Source organism: Gopherus flavomarginatus, chromosome 2 (genome assembly GCF_025201925.1).
Source record: "Gopherus flavomarginatus isolate rGopFla2 chromosome 2, rGopFla2.mat.asm, whole genome shotgun sequence".
Classification (NCBI taxonomy): domain Eukaryota; kingdom Metazoa; phylum Chordata; order Testudines; family Testudinidae; genus Gopherus; species Gopherus flavomarginatus.
This window is the reverse complement of record NC_066618.1, coordinates 151,087,566-151,105,772: the sequence shown is the minus strand read 5'-3', so window position 1 is coordinate 151,105,772 and position 18,207 is coordinate 151,087,566. Positions and strand designations below refer to the sequence as shown.

Below are 18,207 nucleotides of genomic sequence, written 5' to 3'. Positions count from 1 at the left end.
GTACGCTGCGCATGCTCAGAGCCCTGCTCCCAGCTGTGGCGCTTGCGCAGTTCTCCTCCAGGGCCAGGCGTCCGATTGGTTGCGCATGCGCATCGTCCTTAATCCCCGGGGAGCCGTGATGAGGCATGCGCGGTAGGCCGGGAGAGGGAGCGGGGCTGTCCATGGCCGGCGGCGGTGGGGAGCGGCTGCCCGGGATGCTGCGGACAGTGGCGGCCTTGGTGCTGCTGGCGCAGCTGGCGGGCCGGGGGGCGCATGCGCTCTACTTTCACATCGGGGAGACCGAGAAGCGCTGCTTCATCGAGGAGATCCCAGACGAGACCATGGTGATCGGTGAGGGGGGGGCGAGACCAACCGGAGCGGGGAGGTGGGGGGGAGATGGGCGAGACCAACCGGTGAAGGTATGGGGGGGCTGACACGAGGGGTGTGGTGGGAGCTGACATGGGGTAAAGGGGACGGGGGGAGTTGACACGAGGGGAGTGGCATGGGGATGGGGGCGAGTGGGCTGGGTTTGATGTGGGGCAGGGTGTTTGGGGGGATGGGCAGCAGGGGCGGGGGTGTTGGGGTGACAGGTCAGTGGAGAGTGATGTGGGGAGTGGAGTAGTCCAGGGCAGTGGAGGGTAATGGAGTAGGGGGCAGGGCTATCTGGGGGTATGAGGGCAGGCCCTGCCCTGATCCCCGTCTCTGTCATGCAGGGAATTACCGCACCCAGCTGTGGGACAAGCAGTCAGAGTCATTCCTGCCCTCCACGCCGGGGCTGGGCATGCATGTGGAAGTGAAGGACCCTGATGGAAAGGTAATGCTGGGGGTGGCTGTGCCTTCTGCCTGGACTTGCCCTGCTGCTTCAGGCAGAGCCCAGTTATCCTGCACAGGGGCACCTTTGTGTGCCCTCTTCCTTCCTGCTGCCCAGATCCTGGTGCCTCCCTTTGGTAAGGCCTCTTCTGCCCTTTGGGGCCAGATCTCAGGGGCTCCGGGCTTCACTGGCCCAAGGCTTCTCTTGCCCTAGGAAAGTACCATCAGCAGCACGCTGTGGGGTGGGGTGGGATGGTGGGGCTTGCTCTGCACTCATGACTCTGTCACTGGCGGTTCCAGGTGGTTCTGTCCCGGCAGTATGGCTCAGAGGGCCGCTTCACCTTCACCTCGCACACCCCGGGCGAGCACCAGATCTGCCTGCACTCCAACTCTACGCGCATGGCACTCTTCGCAGGCGGCAAGCTGGTAAGAGAATCCCATTAGTGCTTCACCCCGGCTCTGCCTCTGAACCCGGCGGGGTGGAGGACTCAGGGTGGAGGTTGTCCGTTTCTTGAGGGACAGCAGTTGAGACACTGCATGTTGGCAATGGGGAAGGGCTGTCTGCCTAACTTGCCTGACTGGGCTCCAGTCCTGGCTTTGCCACTCTCTCCCAGGATGATCACCGTAGGCCATTGCCTGCCTTCTCTGTGCCTCAGTTTCTCCAGCTGTAGCATAGGGGTAATACCTACTGCTTGTGGGAAGAGAAAGTGGGTCTCTCTCATATGTATAAAGTGCTCTCAGATGCTGAAGGGAGGGAGTCAGAGGGGGTGTGGAAGCTGAAGGACAGATTCCCTGGGGCTGTAACCTGTAACTGCATGTGCCATGTTGCTGGAAGCCCTGTGCCTCTGACCCCACGTGTGCCATGTGCAGCGTGTGCACCTGGACATCCAGGTCGGAGAACACACCAACAACTACCCCGAGATTGCAGCCAAGGACAAGCTGACAGAGTTGCAGCTCCGAGCCCGGCAGCTGCTAGACCAAGTGGAGCAGATCCAGAAGGAGCAGAACTACCAAAGGGTAAGGGGCCCCGGGGTATGTGGGTGTGGGGCTCTTGAGGGTTACTGAGGTGACTGTCCAACCCCCCCTACAACTCGCCTCAGAGAGTACAGGGTTGTAACATCTGCTCACACAGTGCTGGTTGGCGTTCTTGGAATCTGCATGGGGCTGGGACAGGGAACCGTGGCAGGAAAGCCAGCCCAGTGGCCACGGCAGAGAGGGCTCATTAGGGGGACATACAGGCTGAAAACACACACTTGGCCTCATGGTCTGCCAAAGGGGCAATACAAGATGTGCTTCGGCTTGTGGCTGGGTGAGGTGGGATTCATGAGGAGTGAGGGTGACATGAGGCAGCTGGGCATAGGATGGCAGTGTCACACCTGGGACCATTGGGGACTGAGTGGGTTGGTGCCTGCCTAATCTGGAAGCTGTTGGCAGGGGATGTAAGTGTGCATGTGGGAGACCTGCCCGGTTTGGAAGCCATTGGTGGGGGGCAGTAAGTGTGGGGGGTGCCTGCTTGTGCATGTGAAGAGGGCACCGTATGCTGGCTGCGCAGTAGCAGGGGCAGTGATCCCCTTTGGGGCGAGATGGAGAGGGGCCTACCGAGCAGGGGTGGCGTTGTGCCTGGGGGGCAGGGATTGGGGAGGGTTCCCCACCCATTCTGACTCCTCTTCCCATGTGTTCCCCCCACAGTACCGGGAGGAGCGGTTCCGCATGACCAGCGAGAGCACCAACCAGCGGGTGCTGTGGTGGTCCATTGCCCAGACCATCATCCTCATCCTCACCGGCATCTGGCAGATGAGACACCTCAAGAGCTTCTTCGAGGCCAAGAAACTGGTTTAATCCCTGGCCTCCCCAATTGCCACTGCAGCGCCCTCCCCCCTCCACTCCCCCTGCCCCCTCCCACGCTGGCATGCCCATCGCTGTGCCCCACCCCGCCCCCTCAGCATAAGTAGGCACTGAATCGCACTGGAGCTGGGAAGCATTGGTACCTGCTGGCTGTCGCAGCACCATGCTCCCAAGCCCCTTGGGGGCCATGATTAGCCAGCCTGGCCACCAGGCATCTTGCTATGTTGGCAGCAGGAGGCCAGATCCTGGCTGTCTTTGCCAGCAGGGGCTAGCAGCTCCTCCTGGGGGCTTGGCACTGATCTGCCTTTCTACTGGCAGGGCATCGGGGTATGCCAGCCTGGGCAGAGGTCGCTCTGTCCTCGCACAGGGGTGCCATCCGTGCTGCTCTCCCTCCAGTTGCTAGGGCCCTGATGCCCTGTCCTTTACCCTACTGGCACCTGTTTTGCTCTGGTTCATCCCGCCTGTGGTTGATAGCTGAGGCATTAGGGAGTGGAGTGCGTTTGGTTGGCAGCTTCGCACCCGGTGTGTGTATTTCAGCCCTTGGGTGCAAGGAGAGGTGAGGGGCAGCCGCTATTTTATACCAGAATCTATTTTGATAACTGCAGCCCAGAACAGTGGCACGGCCTCTTCTTTCCCCTGGTGCCCTGCCCCTTACCTGCAGGGGAGGCCAGACTCCATTTCCTCTTTCCCAGGTCATCTGCTCCAGTCCCCCATAAGAGACTAGAGATGCTCTGACTGTGGCCAGGAGCGCTCAGGAAGGGAGAGCTGAATTTAGCCCTCTAGGGCTGGCCCCATGCCACGCTGTATCGGCCTGTCTCACCCCCGGCACGTGACTTGTTCAGTTTCGTCTGAGATCCCAGGCTCCTTGCACCCTCCCTCAGCTGGGTTGGCGCTGGGTCTGCTCGAGGGAGGTTAAGTATATTGCAGTGGATGCTTTCCCCTGGAGTTAATTCCCAGCTTTGTTGCGTGGCTGGAGGAAGCGGCCAGTGTCAGTGGACACTCCCCTCCCTTTTGGTATTTATGGTGGTGAAGGCAGATGGGTGTGGGGCTGCCCTGGTATAGTTAAGATGCAGTAAATCTGAAATGCAGTTTGATGTTTTCTCCTTCCCCTACGGTACTACCGAATTGGGTTGGTTCTGTCTGGGCCCAGCCCCCATGCTGCAGGGAGAATTCATAACAGACGTTCTTTGTTACGATTTTGGAGTGAAATAAAACCTCTTCTGGTAACTTGTGTGCTGGGGGATGGTTATTGGACTGGGGCCAGTTTCTGAGCTCTCTGTCTGGCTGTTTCTACTGCTGGGGAAATAGGGGAGACCCTAGAAAAACAACCCCAGTAAATTCTTTGGGGAGGCCCGTATGTACAGTGCCTAGCACTGAGTCCCACCCCAACATGCTGTGAAAAAACGGATTTAGGTTTTGTAAAGATGGTCTTGTTTTCATGCTAAATTGAAGTTTATCAAAAACGTGAGATTGAGGTGACAGTGAACAAATGGTTATACACACACCACAATCATAACCTGCTTTCTCGAGCCTCCCACCAGATTAACTTCCACTTTAGAGAAGTGTATCTCACCCAAAGCCCTCTGCAGCATTTCAGCCAAGGTTGGCTGAGCCAGTTTTCATGAATGCAACCGCACAGTCTGTTTACTTCACGGGTGGAGGGTGTTCTCTGCCTGCTAGAAATCCTCCCCCCAAGTTAGTTGTCTTTGCTTATGGACAGGATAACCCCCCCCCCTCCTTGCCTCCAGGCTTGCATGCTCCATTCCTGTTGACTTCACATCTCTTTGTTAACATTTGAGTGCGTTTAGCTGGGCAGCCATCGAGCGGAATAAATCTCTCTTGTCTGACAAAAAACCTGCTTTTCACCTCTGCCAGTGTCTCGTACTTTGCTGCAGACTCTGACAACATATTTTCAGTCTATGTACGTAACTTGTTACAGGCTATCCAGGTGTACATTTCACACCAATGCTAAGGAGCAGCGTGACCCTGGCTTTCATATGAAACCTCACCTGACATCCAGTGGTGAACCAGCATGTACAGATCAGTTGGGATATACCTGTAAGCCCCTTGTCAGTGCCATTCTGAAGGTCTTGGGTCACAACAGGAGCTGTTCTGAGCTCAACAGCTAACCCACAAAGCATGTGGGAAGAGCAGGGAGATGCCTGTGTTCACCTATGGACATGACCCCAAAGTGTAGATACAATCACAGCCACAGTGACCCCGAGTGAATCGCTCACAACTGACACGCAGTAAGAACAGCAAAAGGGGTATGTGATGAGGTATATGCTAGAGTACCTCCTCCCCCTGGGAGAATCACACTCTGGTGTTTCCTGTGGGGTCCTGCAGGGATCAGTTCTTGGCGTAGGTCTGTTTCATATTTTTATCAATGACCTGGAAAAGAATAAAATCACTGATGAAGTTTGCAGGTGCCCCAAATGGTGGGGGAGTGGTAAGTAACAAAGAGGACAGGTCACTGATACAGAGCCAGCTGGATTGCTTGGTAAGCTGGGCGCAAGCAATACACATTTTAATATGAGTGAATATAAAGTTCTACATCTAGCAACAAAGAATGCAGGCCATACTTACATGACAGGGGACTTCATCCTGGGAAGCAGTGACTGAAAAGGACTTGTGGAGGCGTCAGCTGAACATGAGCTCTTAGTTACACACTGGGGCCAAAAGAGCGAATGTGAACCTGGGATGCATAAACATTATCTGGAGCACAGAGGTTATTTTATCTCTGTATCTGGCGCAGGTGCGAGTGCAGCTGGAATCCAGTGCCCAGTTCTGGTGCCCGCAGTTCAAGAAGGATGGTGATTAATTGGAGCAGGGGCAGAGAAAAGCCAAGACAATGATTAAAGGATTAGAAAACCTGCTTCGTAATGAGAGAGTCAAGGAGCTCAGTCTATTTAGCTCAACAAAGAGAAGGTGTCAAGGTTCCTTCCCCACTCTGAACTTTAGGGTACAAATGTGGGGACCTACATGGACACTTTTAAGCTTAATTACTAGCTTAGATCTGGTACACTGCCACCATCCAGAAGTCAGTGTCTGGAGCATTTCCTGTCCCCCCAAAACTCTCCCCTCCCTGAGTGGCCTTGAGGGACTTCACCAATTCCCTGGTGAACACAGATCCAAACCCCTTGGATCTTAAAACAAGGAGAAATTAACCATCCCCCCTCCTTTCCCCCACCAATCCCTGGTGAGTCCAGATCCAATCCCCTTGGATCTTAAAACAAGGAAAAATCAATCCGGTTCTTAAAAAGAAAGCTTTTAATTAAAGAAGAAAGGTAAAAGTCATCTCTGTAAAATCAGGATGGAAAATACTTTACAGGTTAATCAAATTCGTATAGCCTAGAGGAACCCCCTCTAGCCTTAGGTTCAAAGTTACAGCAGAGGTAAAATCCTCTCAGCAAAAAAAGGACATATACAAGTTGAGAAAACAAAAATAAAACTAATCCGCCTTGCCTGGCTGTTACTTACCATTTTGAAACGTGAGAGACTGGTTTAGAAAGATTTGGAGAGCCTGGATTGACGTCTGGTCCCTCTTAGTCCCAAGAGCGAACAACCCCCAAAACAAAGAGCACAAACAAAGACTTCCCTCCACCAAGATTTGAAAGTATCTTGTCCCCCTATTGGTCCTCTGGTCAGGTGTCAGCCAGGTTTACTGAGCTTCTTAACCCTTTACAAGTAAAAGAGACATTAACCCTTAACTATCTGTTTATGACAGAAGGCTAAGGGGTGATTGGATCATAGTCTATAAGCACCTACATGGGGAACAAATTCAGTGGGGCTTGTCAATCTAGCAAGTAAAGATGTAGCAGTGCAATGGCTGGAAGCTGAAGGTAGACAAATTCAGACTGGAAATAAGATGCACGTTTTTAACAGGGAGGGTAAGTGACCACTAGGACAATTTCCCAAGGCTCGTGGTGCAGTCTCCATCACCAGCAATGTTTAAATCCAGACTGGATGTGTTTCTACAAGATCTGCTCTACTTCAAACAGGAATTAATTCAGGGAAATTTTAGGGCCTGGGTTATGAAGGGGTCAGCATAGCTGCTCACATTGGTTCCATCTAGCCTTGAAATCTATAAAATAGTGGGGGCCCTAATCTGTAATGGCATTGGGTGCTGCCACAATACAAGTAAACTTGTTGTAAAATGGCCTGGATCCATGTGGAGTGAGCCTAAACACCATGAATCTGGCCCCAGCTTAACCAAAAGGCTCTACATTGGTTCTTTTTCTTTGCCTTTATGTCTCTGAGCTGTTAGGCAAGGCATTTCCCAGCTTTTCTCTACCAACATGACTGGTAGAAACTTACACAATCACCTGACTCCAGGAGCAGGTGCTTTACTAAACAGGTATCACCAGACTGCTGAGAGTTGGCAACACTGGAGTGAGGAGTGGCTGTGCTGCAGCTGGGCATTGGAACTGGCCTGGTGGGGGAGGGACAGCTGGGTCAGAACTGGCACCGGGGAGTGGCTGGGGTGGAGCCAGGTGTCAGAACCAGTGAACATCCTGTGGTTTCTCCCTGCGTGGCCCCTGGCTTGCAGCAATGCCTTTGATGCTGCCCTGGCTAGCTAGGTGGGTGGGTGGAACCCAGCACCCCTGGATGTCAAAGCCTGAGCCAAAGGGTCATTAATGGCCCTTTTGTCTCCTGAGCCCTGCTCTGGGGACTGAGGCCAAGAAGGGCCAAGCCCCACTATCCCAGCTCGGGAAGGGGGGGGGTGTCTAGACGTTACTGGTTAGAGCGGGGGGACGGGATGGGACTGGGAGCCAGGACTCCTGGGTTCTGTCCTTGGCTCTGGGAGGGGAGTGGGGGCCAGGGGTCAGAGCAGGGGGCTCCCCCTCCCTGGCCAATGGGCTCTCGCCAGGGCTCTGCTCCTGCCCCCTCCCGCCGTGGGGGTGGGGCTCCTCCCCGCGGGGTGCAAGACTCTCCTCCTGCCCAGGGGGGCAGCAGCCGGAAGTGGGGGGTGTGTGGGGGGGACGCTCTAGTCGCGTGGTTGCGCCTTTATGATGCTTCCGCGCTGCAAGTGGCGCATGCGCCCTGAGCCGGGGGCGGACAGGCGGGTAGCGCAGGCTGGAGATGGAGCCGCAGCCGAGCTTCGCGCACATGGGGCTGGACGGGCGGCTGCTGCAGGTACCGGCCCCTGGGCCGGGCGGGGACCCAGGAGCCCTGGCTCCTGGCTCCCCCCAGCTCTAACCACTAGATTCCCCTGCCCCTGGGTGGGGCGGGAACCCAGGAGTCCTGCCCCCACCGATCCCTCGCCGAGCCGGGAGAGGACCATGGGGTACAGCCAGGGCAGGGTGGGAGGCACGAAGCCGGGAGGCCCTTCTCCCTGCAGAGGCCTCAGGAGACCCCCGCCCCGCCCTCCCTGTGTCCGTGGGGGGTGTCTCAGCGAGGGACCAGGCGCGTCCCACCAGTCACATCCCCCTCGGTGCCTGGGTCCCCTGGCAATACCCAGCTGCTGCCCTGGGTGTGTGTTTGGGGGGGGGTGATGATGTGACCCCCCCGCTCCTCTTGGCATCCCCCCAGCTGTGCTGTGGGGAGCATGGCCTAGTGGCTAGAGCACTGGCCTGCCTGTCAGGGTGCTGGGCTTCTGTTCCTGGCCCTGCCACCCAGGTGTGTGGAGCTGGGGTCACGTCCCCCGCTCTGTGGCATGGCGTGATGGGGCCGGGGTGAAATTCATCCCCTTGGCAAAGCTCCGTGAGATCTCCGCTGCCAGCTGCTGGTTGTGGTGGGGACCTCAAGACTTGGGCATAGAGCCTGGCTGCTTGTGTGCCCCCCCCCCCCCCCCCCAGTGGGAAGAGCCCAGGGCACTGAGTGCTCTAGTCTCAGCCGACCGAGGGGCTGGAAGGGCCCTGCAGCGCCACTCCCCCCTCCCACTTGTGCCCCAGATGCTTTGGCTGCTCTCTGGGGTTTCTACCAGGTTCCCTCCATCCCTCCCCGCAGGCCATCGCTGAGCTCGGCTGGGCCAAGCCAACGTTGATCCAGGAGAAGGCCATTCCACTGGCCCTGGAGGGCAAGGACCTGCTGGCCCGGGCTAGGACTGGCTCTGGGAAGACGGCCGCCTATGCCATCCCCCTCATCCAGCACTTGCTTCAAGTGAAGATGGTACGTCTGCACCCAGGGGCACAACTAATGACTCGGGCAGGGCTCCCTTTGTGGGAGAGCCCCTCACTGCACTGGGTCCAGGCCTGATCCTGTTAGGGGCCCCATTGGCTTGGGCAGAGCAGCTGGGGTCCTTCTGCCCCTCAGCCCGCATGGGCCCCTTTTGCTGCTCATGCCAAGGTGCCCTGGGTGGAGGGATGGGGACTGTCTCTGCTGCGGGCAGCGTGGGGACCCTAGTGCATTGGATCAGAACCTGGTTCTCCAGCAGCTTGGTGCCCTCTTGAGCCCCAAGGCCATTGCTGTGTAACAGGAGATGGTAGCTCCTGGGGTGGGGTGGGAGGGGCTGCCCTGGAATGGAGGCAGTGTCCGGCTCAAGGCAGTGTCCATTTCTGGAGCACAGGCGTTGTATCCGCTCCAGCGAGATACCCCAGGACATCCCACTGAGCGCATGGCAGGCCGTGGGTGCCCAGCTGGTGTCTGACCCTGACCATTATCCTCCAGTCCCCCTTGGTGATGGAGCAGGCCGTGCGTGGGCTGGTCCTGGTGCCCACCAAGGAGCTGGGCCAGCAGGTGCTGCAGATGATCCAGCAGCTGACAGCGTACTGCACCCGCGATGTCCGTGTTGCTGATGTCTCTGGGCAGGTGGACATGTCTGCACAGAGGTGAGAGCCCCAGGGAGAAGGGGCGGGCTGGGGCAGACAGGAGGGGGAGTGGGCTAGGAGCTGGGGAGGGGGAAGATAGGGACTTTGGGGGCCTGGTGCCCACTCATAGTCAGTGATCAAAGCTGCCTGCTCCCTGGGAGCAGCCTGTGCCCCGAGTGCCAGCCGCTCGTGGGACCTGATGCACCCTGGTGCACCATGGAGCCAAAGGGCCGGCTGGCTTGGAGCATGTCTGGGGATACACGACAGGGAGCTATTGGCCCCTCCCAACCCCAAGGGCTCTGCTGCCCCGGAGAAACCAGAGAGCCTGTGAGCCAGTGGCAATGCGGCAGGCAGGGCACCCACTGGGTGCAGTTGCTCTCTGGCTGAAGCTGTCCATGTGGATCGGCCTTTCCTGCCCTGATGGAGGTGCTGCCCTTCCCTTCCCCCTGAGGCAGGAGCCCTGGGAGCTCTGCAGGCTCACAAACTCCCCATGAAGGAGTTTCGGGGACACCTCCCTGGTTGGGGGTAGGGGTTCTGCAGTGCGGTGACTAGCTAAGCCTGGCTGTGATCCAAGCCAGGCTGGCTACTGGGACCAGCATGGATCTGGCTGGGCCAGCCCAGGCTATGGACTAGCTCCATTCGAGGGGGGCTGGGGGCACAGCCTCTCTGCTCAATGAGGATCACTGGCCAGCAGCTCCTGCGAGCTGAGCCCCTGGGGCAATTACCCCATGTCCCCTCCTCCCCCAATTGGTAGAGGCTGCCAGTGCCTGGAGCTGCTTCTGCTCCAGCCCCTCCTGCTCTCTGGCCAGCTATGGGGAGCAGCCAGGCCCTGAGAGCTGTGTCGTCCTTGGGGAAAGGAGCAGGACAGGTCTGGGTCCCTGCAAACCCAGGCAGCTGCTGTCCCAGTTGCAGTGGAATCCTGGGCTGCAAGGTTTTCTTTGCAACCTTAAGAGCTAGGGCCGGGGGGCGCATGTGTGCCTGGGGGCCTGTGCGCGCGGGGGAGGGCGTGTGTGCCCTGACTGGCTCTTGGCTGCATTCTGGGGAATGCTGGTATATTAGAACCCTTCAGGCAGGCAGCAAGGTCTAGTGTTTGGGGTAGGGGACAAGGAGCAGGACTCCTGGGTTCTCTTCCTGGCTGTCCCTGACTTGCTGTGCGGCCATGGATAGTTCTGGTCCCTCCCACTGCGTAGGAGGTGTTGGCGATCACTGTGTACCTGGCCTGGTGCTGACATTCCCTTCCCTGTCCCCGTGTGGCCCAGCCCCTCACGCCGCTCTGTGCCCCTGGCAGGCCCATCCTGATGGAGAAGCCGGATGTGGTGGTGGGGACGCCGTCACGGGTCCTGGCTCACCTGCAGGGCCACAGCCTGAGCCTGCGCCACTCCCTGGAGGTGCTGGTCCTGGATGAGGCCGACCTACTCTTCTCCTTTGGCTTCGAGGAGGATCTGAAGAACCTGCTGTGGTGAGCTGCTGGGGCTGGTCAGCCCTGCCCCCAGCCTGAGGAAGGGGGCCCTGGGGAGTGGGTGTGATCTGGGAGGTGGGGGGTCCCTGGGGACAGGGTGTGATCTGGGGGCAGGGACCCGATGAGTGGGCTTGATTGGGGAGGGGGCTGTGGGGAGGGAAGATTTGCTTTTCTGTCTGTCGTCCGAGGGTCCATACTGCCTATAAGGTCCAGACAGGGCTCCCCTGTCCTGGCTAAGGCTCAAGGCTGGGAGACAGCAACTGCTGTTGTGGGGAGGATCGTATCCCTTGTGTGTGGGCTGTGGACAGAGTCCTCGGCAGCAGGGTGGCCAGCCTCTCCTGGAGCCCTTGGGGGGTGTCGCTCCGGGGCCGGGGGGAGGCTCTGAGCTGGTCTCTGTTTCCTTGGCAGCCACTTCCCCAAGATCTACCAGAGCTTCCTGATGTCGGCCACCTTCAACGAGGAGGTGCAGGCGCTGAAGGAGCTGGTGCTGCACAACCCGGTAAGGGGGGACCTGGGTGCAGCTCAGTGGGTTCGGCGTCTTCCCCCATGGCTCTGGGCAGCTCTGCTCTGCGGCCTTGGGGCGGGCTCCTCAGTGAACCATCCTGGCCTGTTATCCTGGGGGTCCCTGGGATTGGAGGGGAAAATGAGATCCTCTAGCCCCACTGCTGTGTGGGGGCTGGGCTCCCTCCCCAAGGGGCGGGGTTTGGACTGAGTGCTAAGCCCTGCCCTGCCCGCAGGTGACCCTGAAGCTGCAGGAGTCCCAGTTGCCGGAGGCGGCCCAGCTGTGCCAGTACCAGATCCGCTGCGCGGGCGAGGAGGACAAGTTCCTGCTGCTCTATGCGCTGCTCAAGCTGGGGCTGGTGCCAGGCAAGGCCATCCTCTTCGTCAATACCGTGGAACGCGGCTACCGCCTGAAGCTCTTCCTGGAGCAGTTCAGCATCCCAGCCTGCGTGCTCAACTCCGAGCTGCCCGTGCAGTCCCGGTGAGCCCAGGAACAAACCCTGGGGGTGGGGAGGGGTGACCTATTGGGGCAGAAGAGATCGGGGCGGGGGTCCATGCAGTCTGGGAGGGGGAGGAGTCCTGGGAGTGGGGAGGGGTGACCCACTGGGGCAGGAGAGATCGGGGGAGGGGTCCATGCAGTCTGGGAGGGGGAGGAGTCCTGGGGGGTTGGGAATGACCCTGGGGAGTGGGGAGGGATGGCCCATTGGGGGGTGGTCCCTGCAGTCCGTGCGGAGGGGACAGGCACTCTGCCCTCCCTCATCCCCAGAGGAACCGCATACACCGTGCAGTGCCCGGCCCTAGCACTGCCACGCCGACAGGCCCTGACTGAGGGTTAGCGCTCGCCAGCCCTGAGCTGCTGCTGGACCCACAGGGAGCCCAATAGCTCTGGGCGAGCCCCCAAGAAGTGAGGGCAGTGCCTGTTGCCCTCCAGGGCGGGTCCCTGTGGCTCTCATCGGCGCCTCTGCTTGGACTCCAGGTGCCATATCATCAGCCAGTTCAACCGAGGCTTCTACGACTACATCGTCGCCACCGACGAGCAGGCGCTGGCGGAGCCCGCGGTGCGGGTCAAGAGGAGGAAGGGTGCCAAGGCAGAGAAGTAAGGACCCGTTGGGACCCCCAGGCTGGCTGGCGCTGGCAACAGAGACCAGGCACTTGGTCTGTGTCTGCAGTAGCCAGGCCCGGCAGCGCCAGCCTCTGTCACCAGCAGGGAGCACCTGACTTCTCCATACTGCCCCTGCCTTATTCTGAGCACTGCCCCTCAGCTCTGCTGGGGCCCTTTGCTGCCAGCCCCTCAGCACTGCTGGGACCCTTCGCTCCCTGCAATCCCAGCCCTGCCTTGGAGGAAGAACTCTAGGGAGCTGTCCTGCACTGGCAGTGCTGGCTAGTCTCCTGGGTCTCTGGTTGGGCTGGTGGGTTTGGCTGTGCCCTGAGGTGCCCTTTCCCCTTCCCTTGCAGGGGCAAAGACCCAGAGTATGGCGTGGCGCGGGGCATCGACTTCCAGAACGTCGCCACCATCATCAACTTCGACCCGCCCCCCTCGGTCGAGTCCTACATCCACCGGGCCGGCAGGTAGGGGCTCGGGCTGCAGGGGGGGATGGGACGTTCTGCTCTGGTCCATATGGGCTGGTAGCATCCAGCTGGCCCCAGGGTGGAGCCCCAGGGTGTCTCCAAGGGGCACTGCCCCATGGCTGGGCCTCCAGCCAGAGGCACCAGGCTGGGCTCCTCTGGCTCTCCCTGCAGTGCCTGTGTGTGTAGGGCACCTGGCTGGCACTGAGCTCACTGGGGCTGTGCCAGCAGCAGCCCCCAAGTCAGGGGGTTCTGTCTCTAGGCTCTCAGGTCAGGTGGGGCTGGGGGGACATCGGGGGCCCATGGAGCTGGGAGCCAGCGCTAAGGCCTCTTGAAGTCCCTGGGGCTGTCCCCTGGGACCAAGGCCCTGCCCCATCCCATTGGCGACCGGGACACCGGGCTAATCAGGCCCAATCCGGGACAGTGCTATGGGGAGGGCACAGCCCTGGCCTGGCCTCAGTACCTTCCACGGCTGGGTCCCAGCCCCTAGGGCCAATTGCCCACCCATGGGTCTAGGGGGCAGGGCGGTAGGGCCCCTCTGCGCAGCAGGGCAGGTGGAAGCTGCTGGATCCCAGGCATGGCAGGAGAACCCCTCAATGCTCTCTCCTCTGCCCCCTGCAGGACGGCCCGTGCTGACAACCCCGGCACAGCCCTGACTTTCGTGACACACCCAGAGTGCCCCCTGCTGGCCGAGATTGAGGAGGCTCTCGCAGGAGGTCAGTGAGGGCTGGGGTCGGGGTCCTATGGGTGTGGGGAGATCTGGGCACGTGGCTTGACTGGCTGCCTGGCTGGGAAAGAGTTTGAGCCATTCTTGGGGAAGGGTAGATCCAGTCTGGTGGGGGCTGGGTGTGGGGGGGGAGGGGTTTCTGTGTATCTCCCACACAGGTTGTGTCCTGCCCCAGCACTGCCCCCACTCCTCAGGATGTTGGGGGCTGCAGGTCCCCTCCTGGGCCGTGGTGCCGAGGTCCCTGGCCCTGACAGGCCCCTTCTGTCCTCACAGAGAACACCGAGCCTGTGCTGCGCCCCTACCAGTTCCGGATGGAGGAAGTCGAGGGGCTCCGCTACAGATGCCGGGTCAGTGGAGGGGGGTGGGCGAGAGATGGGCGTGGGCAGAGCCACCAACCCAAAACAACGCCCAGCCTGCCAAGTAGCCAGGGGCCGGGTGGGAAACATCCCTTTCCCTCCCCCTGGGTCCCCCGCATCTGGGGGACCCTCCCCATACAGTGCTGGGGAAGGGACAGTGGGGCCCAGGGCAGCTTGGCCAGAGCTGGGGGGCTTGGAGCTGGTGTCAGGCCCTGGGGGTTTGGGGGAGTTACCAGGGCCTATGGGGCTGAAGTCCCACCGGAGGGCCAGGGCTGTGGGGGAGGGACGTGCTGGAGCCTGGGGGGCCAGGTTCTGGCCCTGTCTGTGCTGGGGGCTCTGATCTTCCCCCTGCCACCTCCCAGGACGCCATGCGCTCCGTCACCAAGCAGGCCATCAAGGAGGCGCGGCTGAGAGAGATCAAAGAGGAGCTACTCAACTCGGAGAAGCTAAAGGTGGGGGGCAGCAGTGAGGGGGCTTTGAACGAAGCCGAGTGCGGCCCCTCCCTCTGCAGGGAGTGAACCCTACTGCCCTGGGGGATTGGCTCCCCAGTGCGCACAGACGGGCTGGCTGCAGTGGGGCGTGCCTAGGCATGGCCTTGTCTCTGGCCTAGGGGGTGGGCGCCAGAGCCTGACTCCTGCTGATGGGAGCAGGCATTGGGGGCTCGTGGGGGCTGGGTCACGGAACCCCAGGGGCGGGGTGAGCTGCAGGGGGGCATGGAACCCTTGGGGTTGGGGGAGCACTGACTCCCATGATGGGCTCTGGGCAGGGGGGCACTGAACCACGGGGCAGGCTGGTTGGGGCAGGGGGGAGGGCAGTTCAAAGGGGCCCTGTCTCTCTGCAGCTGGGTCTGGGCTCAACCCTCTCCCTCCCCCCAGACGTACTTCGAGGACAATCCCCACGACCTGCGGCTGCTGCGCCACGACCGGCCCCTGCATCCGGCCATCGTCAAACCACACCTGCGCAATGTGCCTGAGTACCTGGGTCAGTGCCACCCACCAGGGCTGGGCTTGCAGGTTTCCAGCTGTGCGGTGGAGGGGAACAGGGACAGGGGCACTTCTGGGGTCCCTTGTTGCCTCTCTAGCACCTTTCACCCAGCATGATCCCAAAGATCCTCCAGACCCTTTATAGGGCCCCCTTGTCCGGCACTATGATGCGCTCCTGTGGGGCAGGCTCCAGGGGCTCGTTATACAGTGACCCCTTACCCGGCACTGAGACCCGGCTCCTCTGGAGTGGGTCATGGGAGCTGGTTATACAGGGACCAGTCACCAAGTCGCAGCACATCTGGGGTGGGGCGCAGGGACTGTTAGCCCCAGGGCACAGTCTCCTGCCAGTTTGGGGCAGGATTGGGAGGGCCTGGCCCTGCAGCAGGGATATCTAGGGTGTAAGGTTTCCCCAGCTCTGTCCTGGCCTCGCTGGGTGGGGCAGGGAGTCCCAGGTTCAGGGCCCAGCCACAGCTCCTGACCTGTCTTCTCCCCCCCGGCAGTGCCCCCCACCCTGCGCGCCATTGCCCAGCCCCTGCTCAACAAGCGCAAGCAACGGAAACACTTGGCACCCAGCAGCAGCCGCCCCAGGGGGGGCTTCCAGGTGGGTGTCTGGGCTGGGCTCCTCCCCAAGCCTCAGAGCACTGATGGCTGGAGGGGGGCGGTCTCCATAAAGCGTCCGGTCCCCAGCATGGAGCTGAGGCCAAGGCAGAGGGCCTGGGAAGGGGAGGGGCTGTCATGGTGCCCACCCAGCCCCAGGGGGCCTTATCCTAGGGGCTCAGTAGCTGGCACCACCATGTGCTGGGCGGGCTGGAGGTCAGACCCACATTGTAGGGGGTGGGGAAGTACGGGTGGACTCAAGACAGCAGGAGATTCTGGGAGCGAGTGGGTCGCAACAGCCCATGTTCTTGATCCGGGGATGCAGAGCTGCATCTGGCCGGCAGGGGTCACTGAGCAGCCAGCCCCCACTGCATTGCCTGGGAATGGGGCCCCAATGCAGGAGAGGCAACCTGCGAGGGGAGGGAGGTGGAGCCCCCCATGACTCCCAGCTGCTGCCCCTAACCCCCTCTGCTTCTCTCCAAGGCCCCGGGGGGGCACAACCCTCTGCGGAGCTTCCAGTACATGAGGAGGAGACCTCGGCGCCCAGCTAGCGAAGGGAAGACGTCCTGAGCCATGGGCCCCTGTCAGCGACAACACCTGGCTGGACTCAGAATGGACAATGTTCAGTATGGCTGGGGCTGATTTCCCCCCCTGGGCCAAGAGGAGACAAATGCTGTGCCCTGCTGCCCCGGCCTGGCTCCGCTCTCTGAGCAGGGGTCCTATGGGGCACCTGTGGCTGGGTGTGGGCATCTCCTGCTGCTGCCGTCAGCCATGCCCCAGTGTGAGGCCTCGGGAGCCTGTGTGTGGCTGTGGGAAGGGGGGCTGTGGCCAAAGGGTTGTAGACGGCATCTGACCCCAATAAAGCTCAGTGCTGGCTCCACACGGCTGGGGGTCTCTCTTCTGGGGATCGGCTGACCCCTGCTCCCATGGAGGCACTGGCCAGGGCACAGCTTGGGGTTGCTCTGAGCAGCCTGGAGGAGGGGGAACTGCACCATCCTCTCACCCCCGACCTGCTCTGGGTTGGATGCTGGGCTGGAGGAGTGCAGGCTGGATGTGAATGTTAGGGGGGTGTCTAGCCAGGCCTGGTGCAGTGCTGGCCCCTCTGCCTAGCTGTGAGTGCCAATGCTCATCCCACGAGCTGCTATAAGGAGTGGAACCGTGTCTGGGTCCCAGTTACGGTGCAAGGCTCTCCGGCCGCTCGCTTGGACTCTAACCTGGGGGACGTGCCTGGAGCCTGGCTCAGTTCAAACCCCATGCGCATGCTGGCCCCTCCAGGGGACACTGCTGTGGCAGTGTCCAGCAGCACACGTCACTGGGGGCTTTGGCAAACCCACTTTGCACGGTGGCCTTGGGTTTCATGCCCTGGTGTCGGGGTGGCAAAGGAGCCAAAGCTCAGCCCCTGGGCTCAGGGCTTTCAGGTCCTTGGCTGCTTGTGGCAGCCTCCAGCAGGAGGCAGCCTTGAGCCATAGGGAGGATTCCATGTTTAGTTACAGCCAAGGATTGTTTTTCTGTGTGGCCCCAGAGGTTGCCTCCCCGCCACCTTTTAAAGCAAGTTCTGTTCTCCTTTCAAAGTCAGAAACGCATCAGGTGCTTGTATCTCCCCTGGGCCGGTCAGTGCCATCACCCCCAATACAGCCATCAGTTCATGAGAAAACTGGCCCCTCTGCTCAGTGCCCGGGGTGCGGGCCCACTGATTACATTGTTCTTCCCCTTCCCTGCTTGCCATGGAACAAGAACTGGGATTGAAGGAACAAGCCAGACTCTCCTCACCTGTGCAGCAGGCCAGCAGACCTGGGGGAGCTAGAGCTGAGCTGGATTTCTTGGGGCAATCAGGGCATTGAACCTTTCAGTTCTCTGGCTTGTACAGGGGGCTGCTGTTCCTATTGCATTGAAAATGCGCGTCCCATGCTCCCCCGGGACAGGCGGGTACCTCGAACGGTTACAGAGACTGGGGAGTGTTCTGTGGAATTTAGATGGGATACTCCATCTGCCCTGCCTGGCCTTTCTCTGTGCCCCCAGCCATGCTGCTCTCAGGGAAATTATTGCTGCCTGTCCCCACCCACTCTGACAGGGCCCCAGTCACTGCATCAATCCAGGCCTACAGGGCCCGTGGGCATAGGGTGGGCTAATGCCCCAGGGCCACATTGCCAAGTTATTTTCACTCTCCTGGTTTAGACGGAGAGGCTGGGGGCACCCGTCTGGGATCCCTGCAGGCGCCCTATGTTCTAAGCAGGCCCCGGGCTGGGGGTCGAGGTGAAGGCACTGTCTTGCTGGGGGTTCTGTGGCCAGGGTGTTTCCCTGGGATGGCCAGTACAACTGCAGCCTAGAAAGCGAGAGCTCTGCTGCCTAGAAGTGGGCCCCACCCTGCCCTGTCCTGGGGGTGTCCATGGGGGGAGGAGCCAGCTCACCAACTGCCGTGCGTCACAGGAAATGGGTATTCACCCCCGAAAGCTCATGCTCCAATGTCTGTTAGTCTATAAGGTGCCACAGGACTCTTGGTTGCTTTTTACAGATCCAGACTAACACGGCTACCCCTCTGATGCTTCTCACCAACTATGAGCATCCTCCGGGGCCCCCTCCCTGCCAAGGGAAAGTCCCTGCCTGTGCCAGGGGTGTGCTGGCTTCGTGGCCTGGC

The 18,207-nt window shown here is 60.3% G+C and overlaps 2 protein-coding genes across 6 annotated transcripts; both read left to right on the top strand.

The window, feature by feature from the left end:
* Positions 1 to 112: 112 nt before the first annotated feature.
* On the top strand, positions 113 to 3,861 carry TMED4 (transmembrane p24 trafficking protein 4). Its single transcript, XM_050937589.1, has 5 exons — positions 113 to 330; positions 693 to 793; positions 1,090 to 1,215; positions 1,660 to 1,806; positions 2,479 to 3,861. The coding sequence occupies exons 1-5, from the start codon at positions 126 to 128 to the stop codon at positions 2,626 to 2,628; spliced, it is 729 nt and encodes a 242-aa protein (XP_050793546.1). The 5' UTR covers positions 113 to 125; the 3' UTR covers positions 2,629 to 3,861.
* A 3,785-nt stretch (positions 3,862 to 7,646) lies between these two features.
* Positions 7,647 to 16,450, top strand: DDX56 (DEAD-box helicase 56). Of its 5 annotated transcripts, XM_050937473.1 has the most exons (14): positions 7,648 to 7,770; positions 8,584 to 8,745; positions 9,244 to 9,404; positions 10,672 to 10,842; positions 11,251 to 11,341; positions 11,580 to 11,824; positions 12,320 to 12,439; positions 12,799 to 12,912; positions 13,531 to 13,625; positions 13,910 to 13,983; positions 14,355 to 14,444; positions 14,868 to 14,973; positions 15,476 to 15,576; positions 16,056 to 16,450. In XM_050937473.1, exons 1-14 carry the CDS (start codon positions 7,717 to 7,719, stop codon positions 16,140 to 16,142), a joined length of 1,671 nt encoding a protein of 556 aa, XP_050793430.1. In that variant the 5' UTR covers positions 7,648 to 7,716; the 3' UTR covers positions 16,143 to 16,450. The 5 variants fall into 5 exon arrangements, with proteins under 5 accessions (XP_050793431.1, XP_050793432.1, XP_050793434.1 ...); XM_050937474.1 differs by lacking the exon at positions 14,355 to 14,444 and having other exon boundaries at positions 7,647 to 7,770; XM_050937475.1 differs by lacking the exon at positions 15,476 to 15,576 and having other exon boundaries at positions 7,647 to 7,770.
* Positions 16,451 to 18,207: the final 1,757 nt, after the last annotated feature.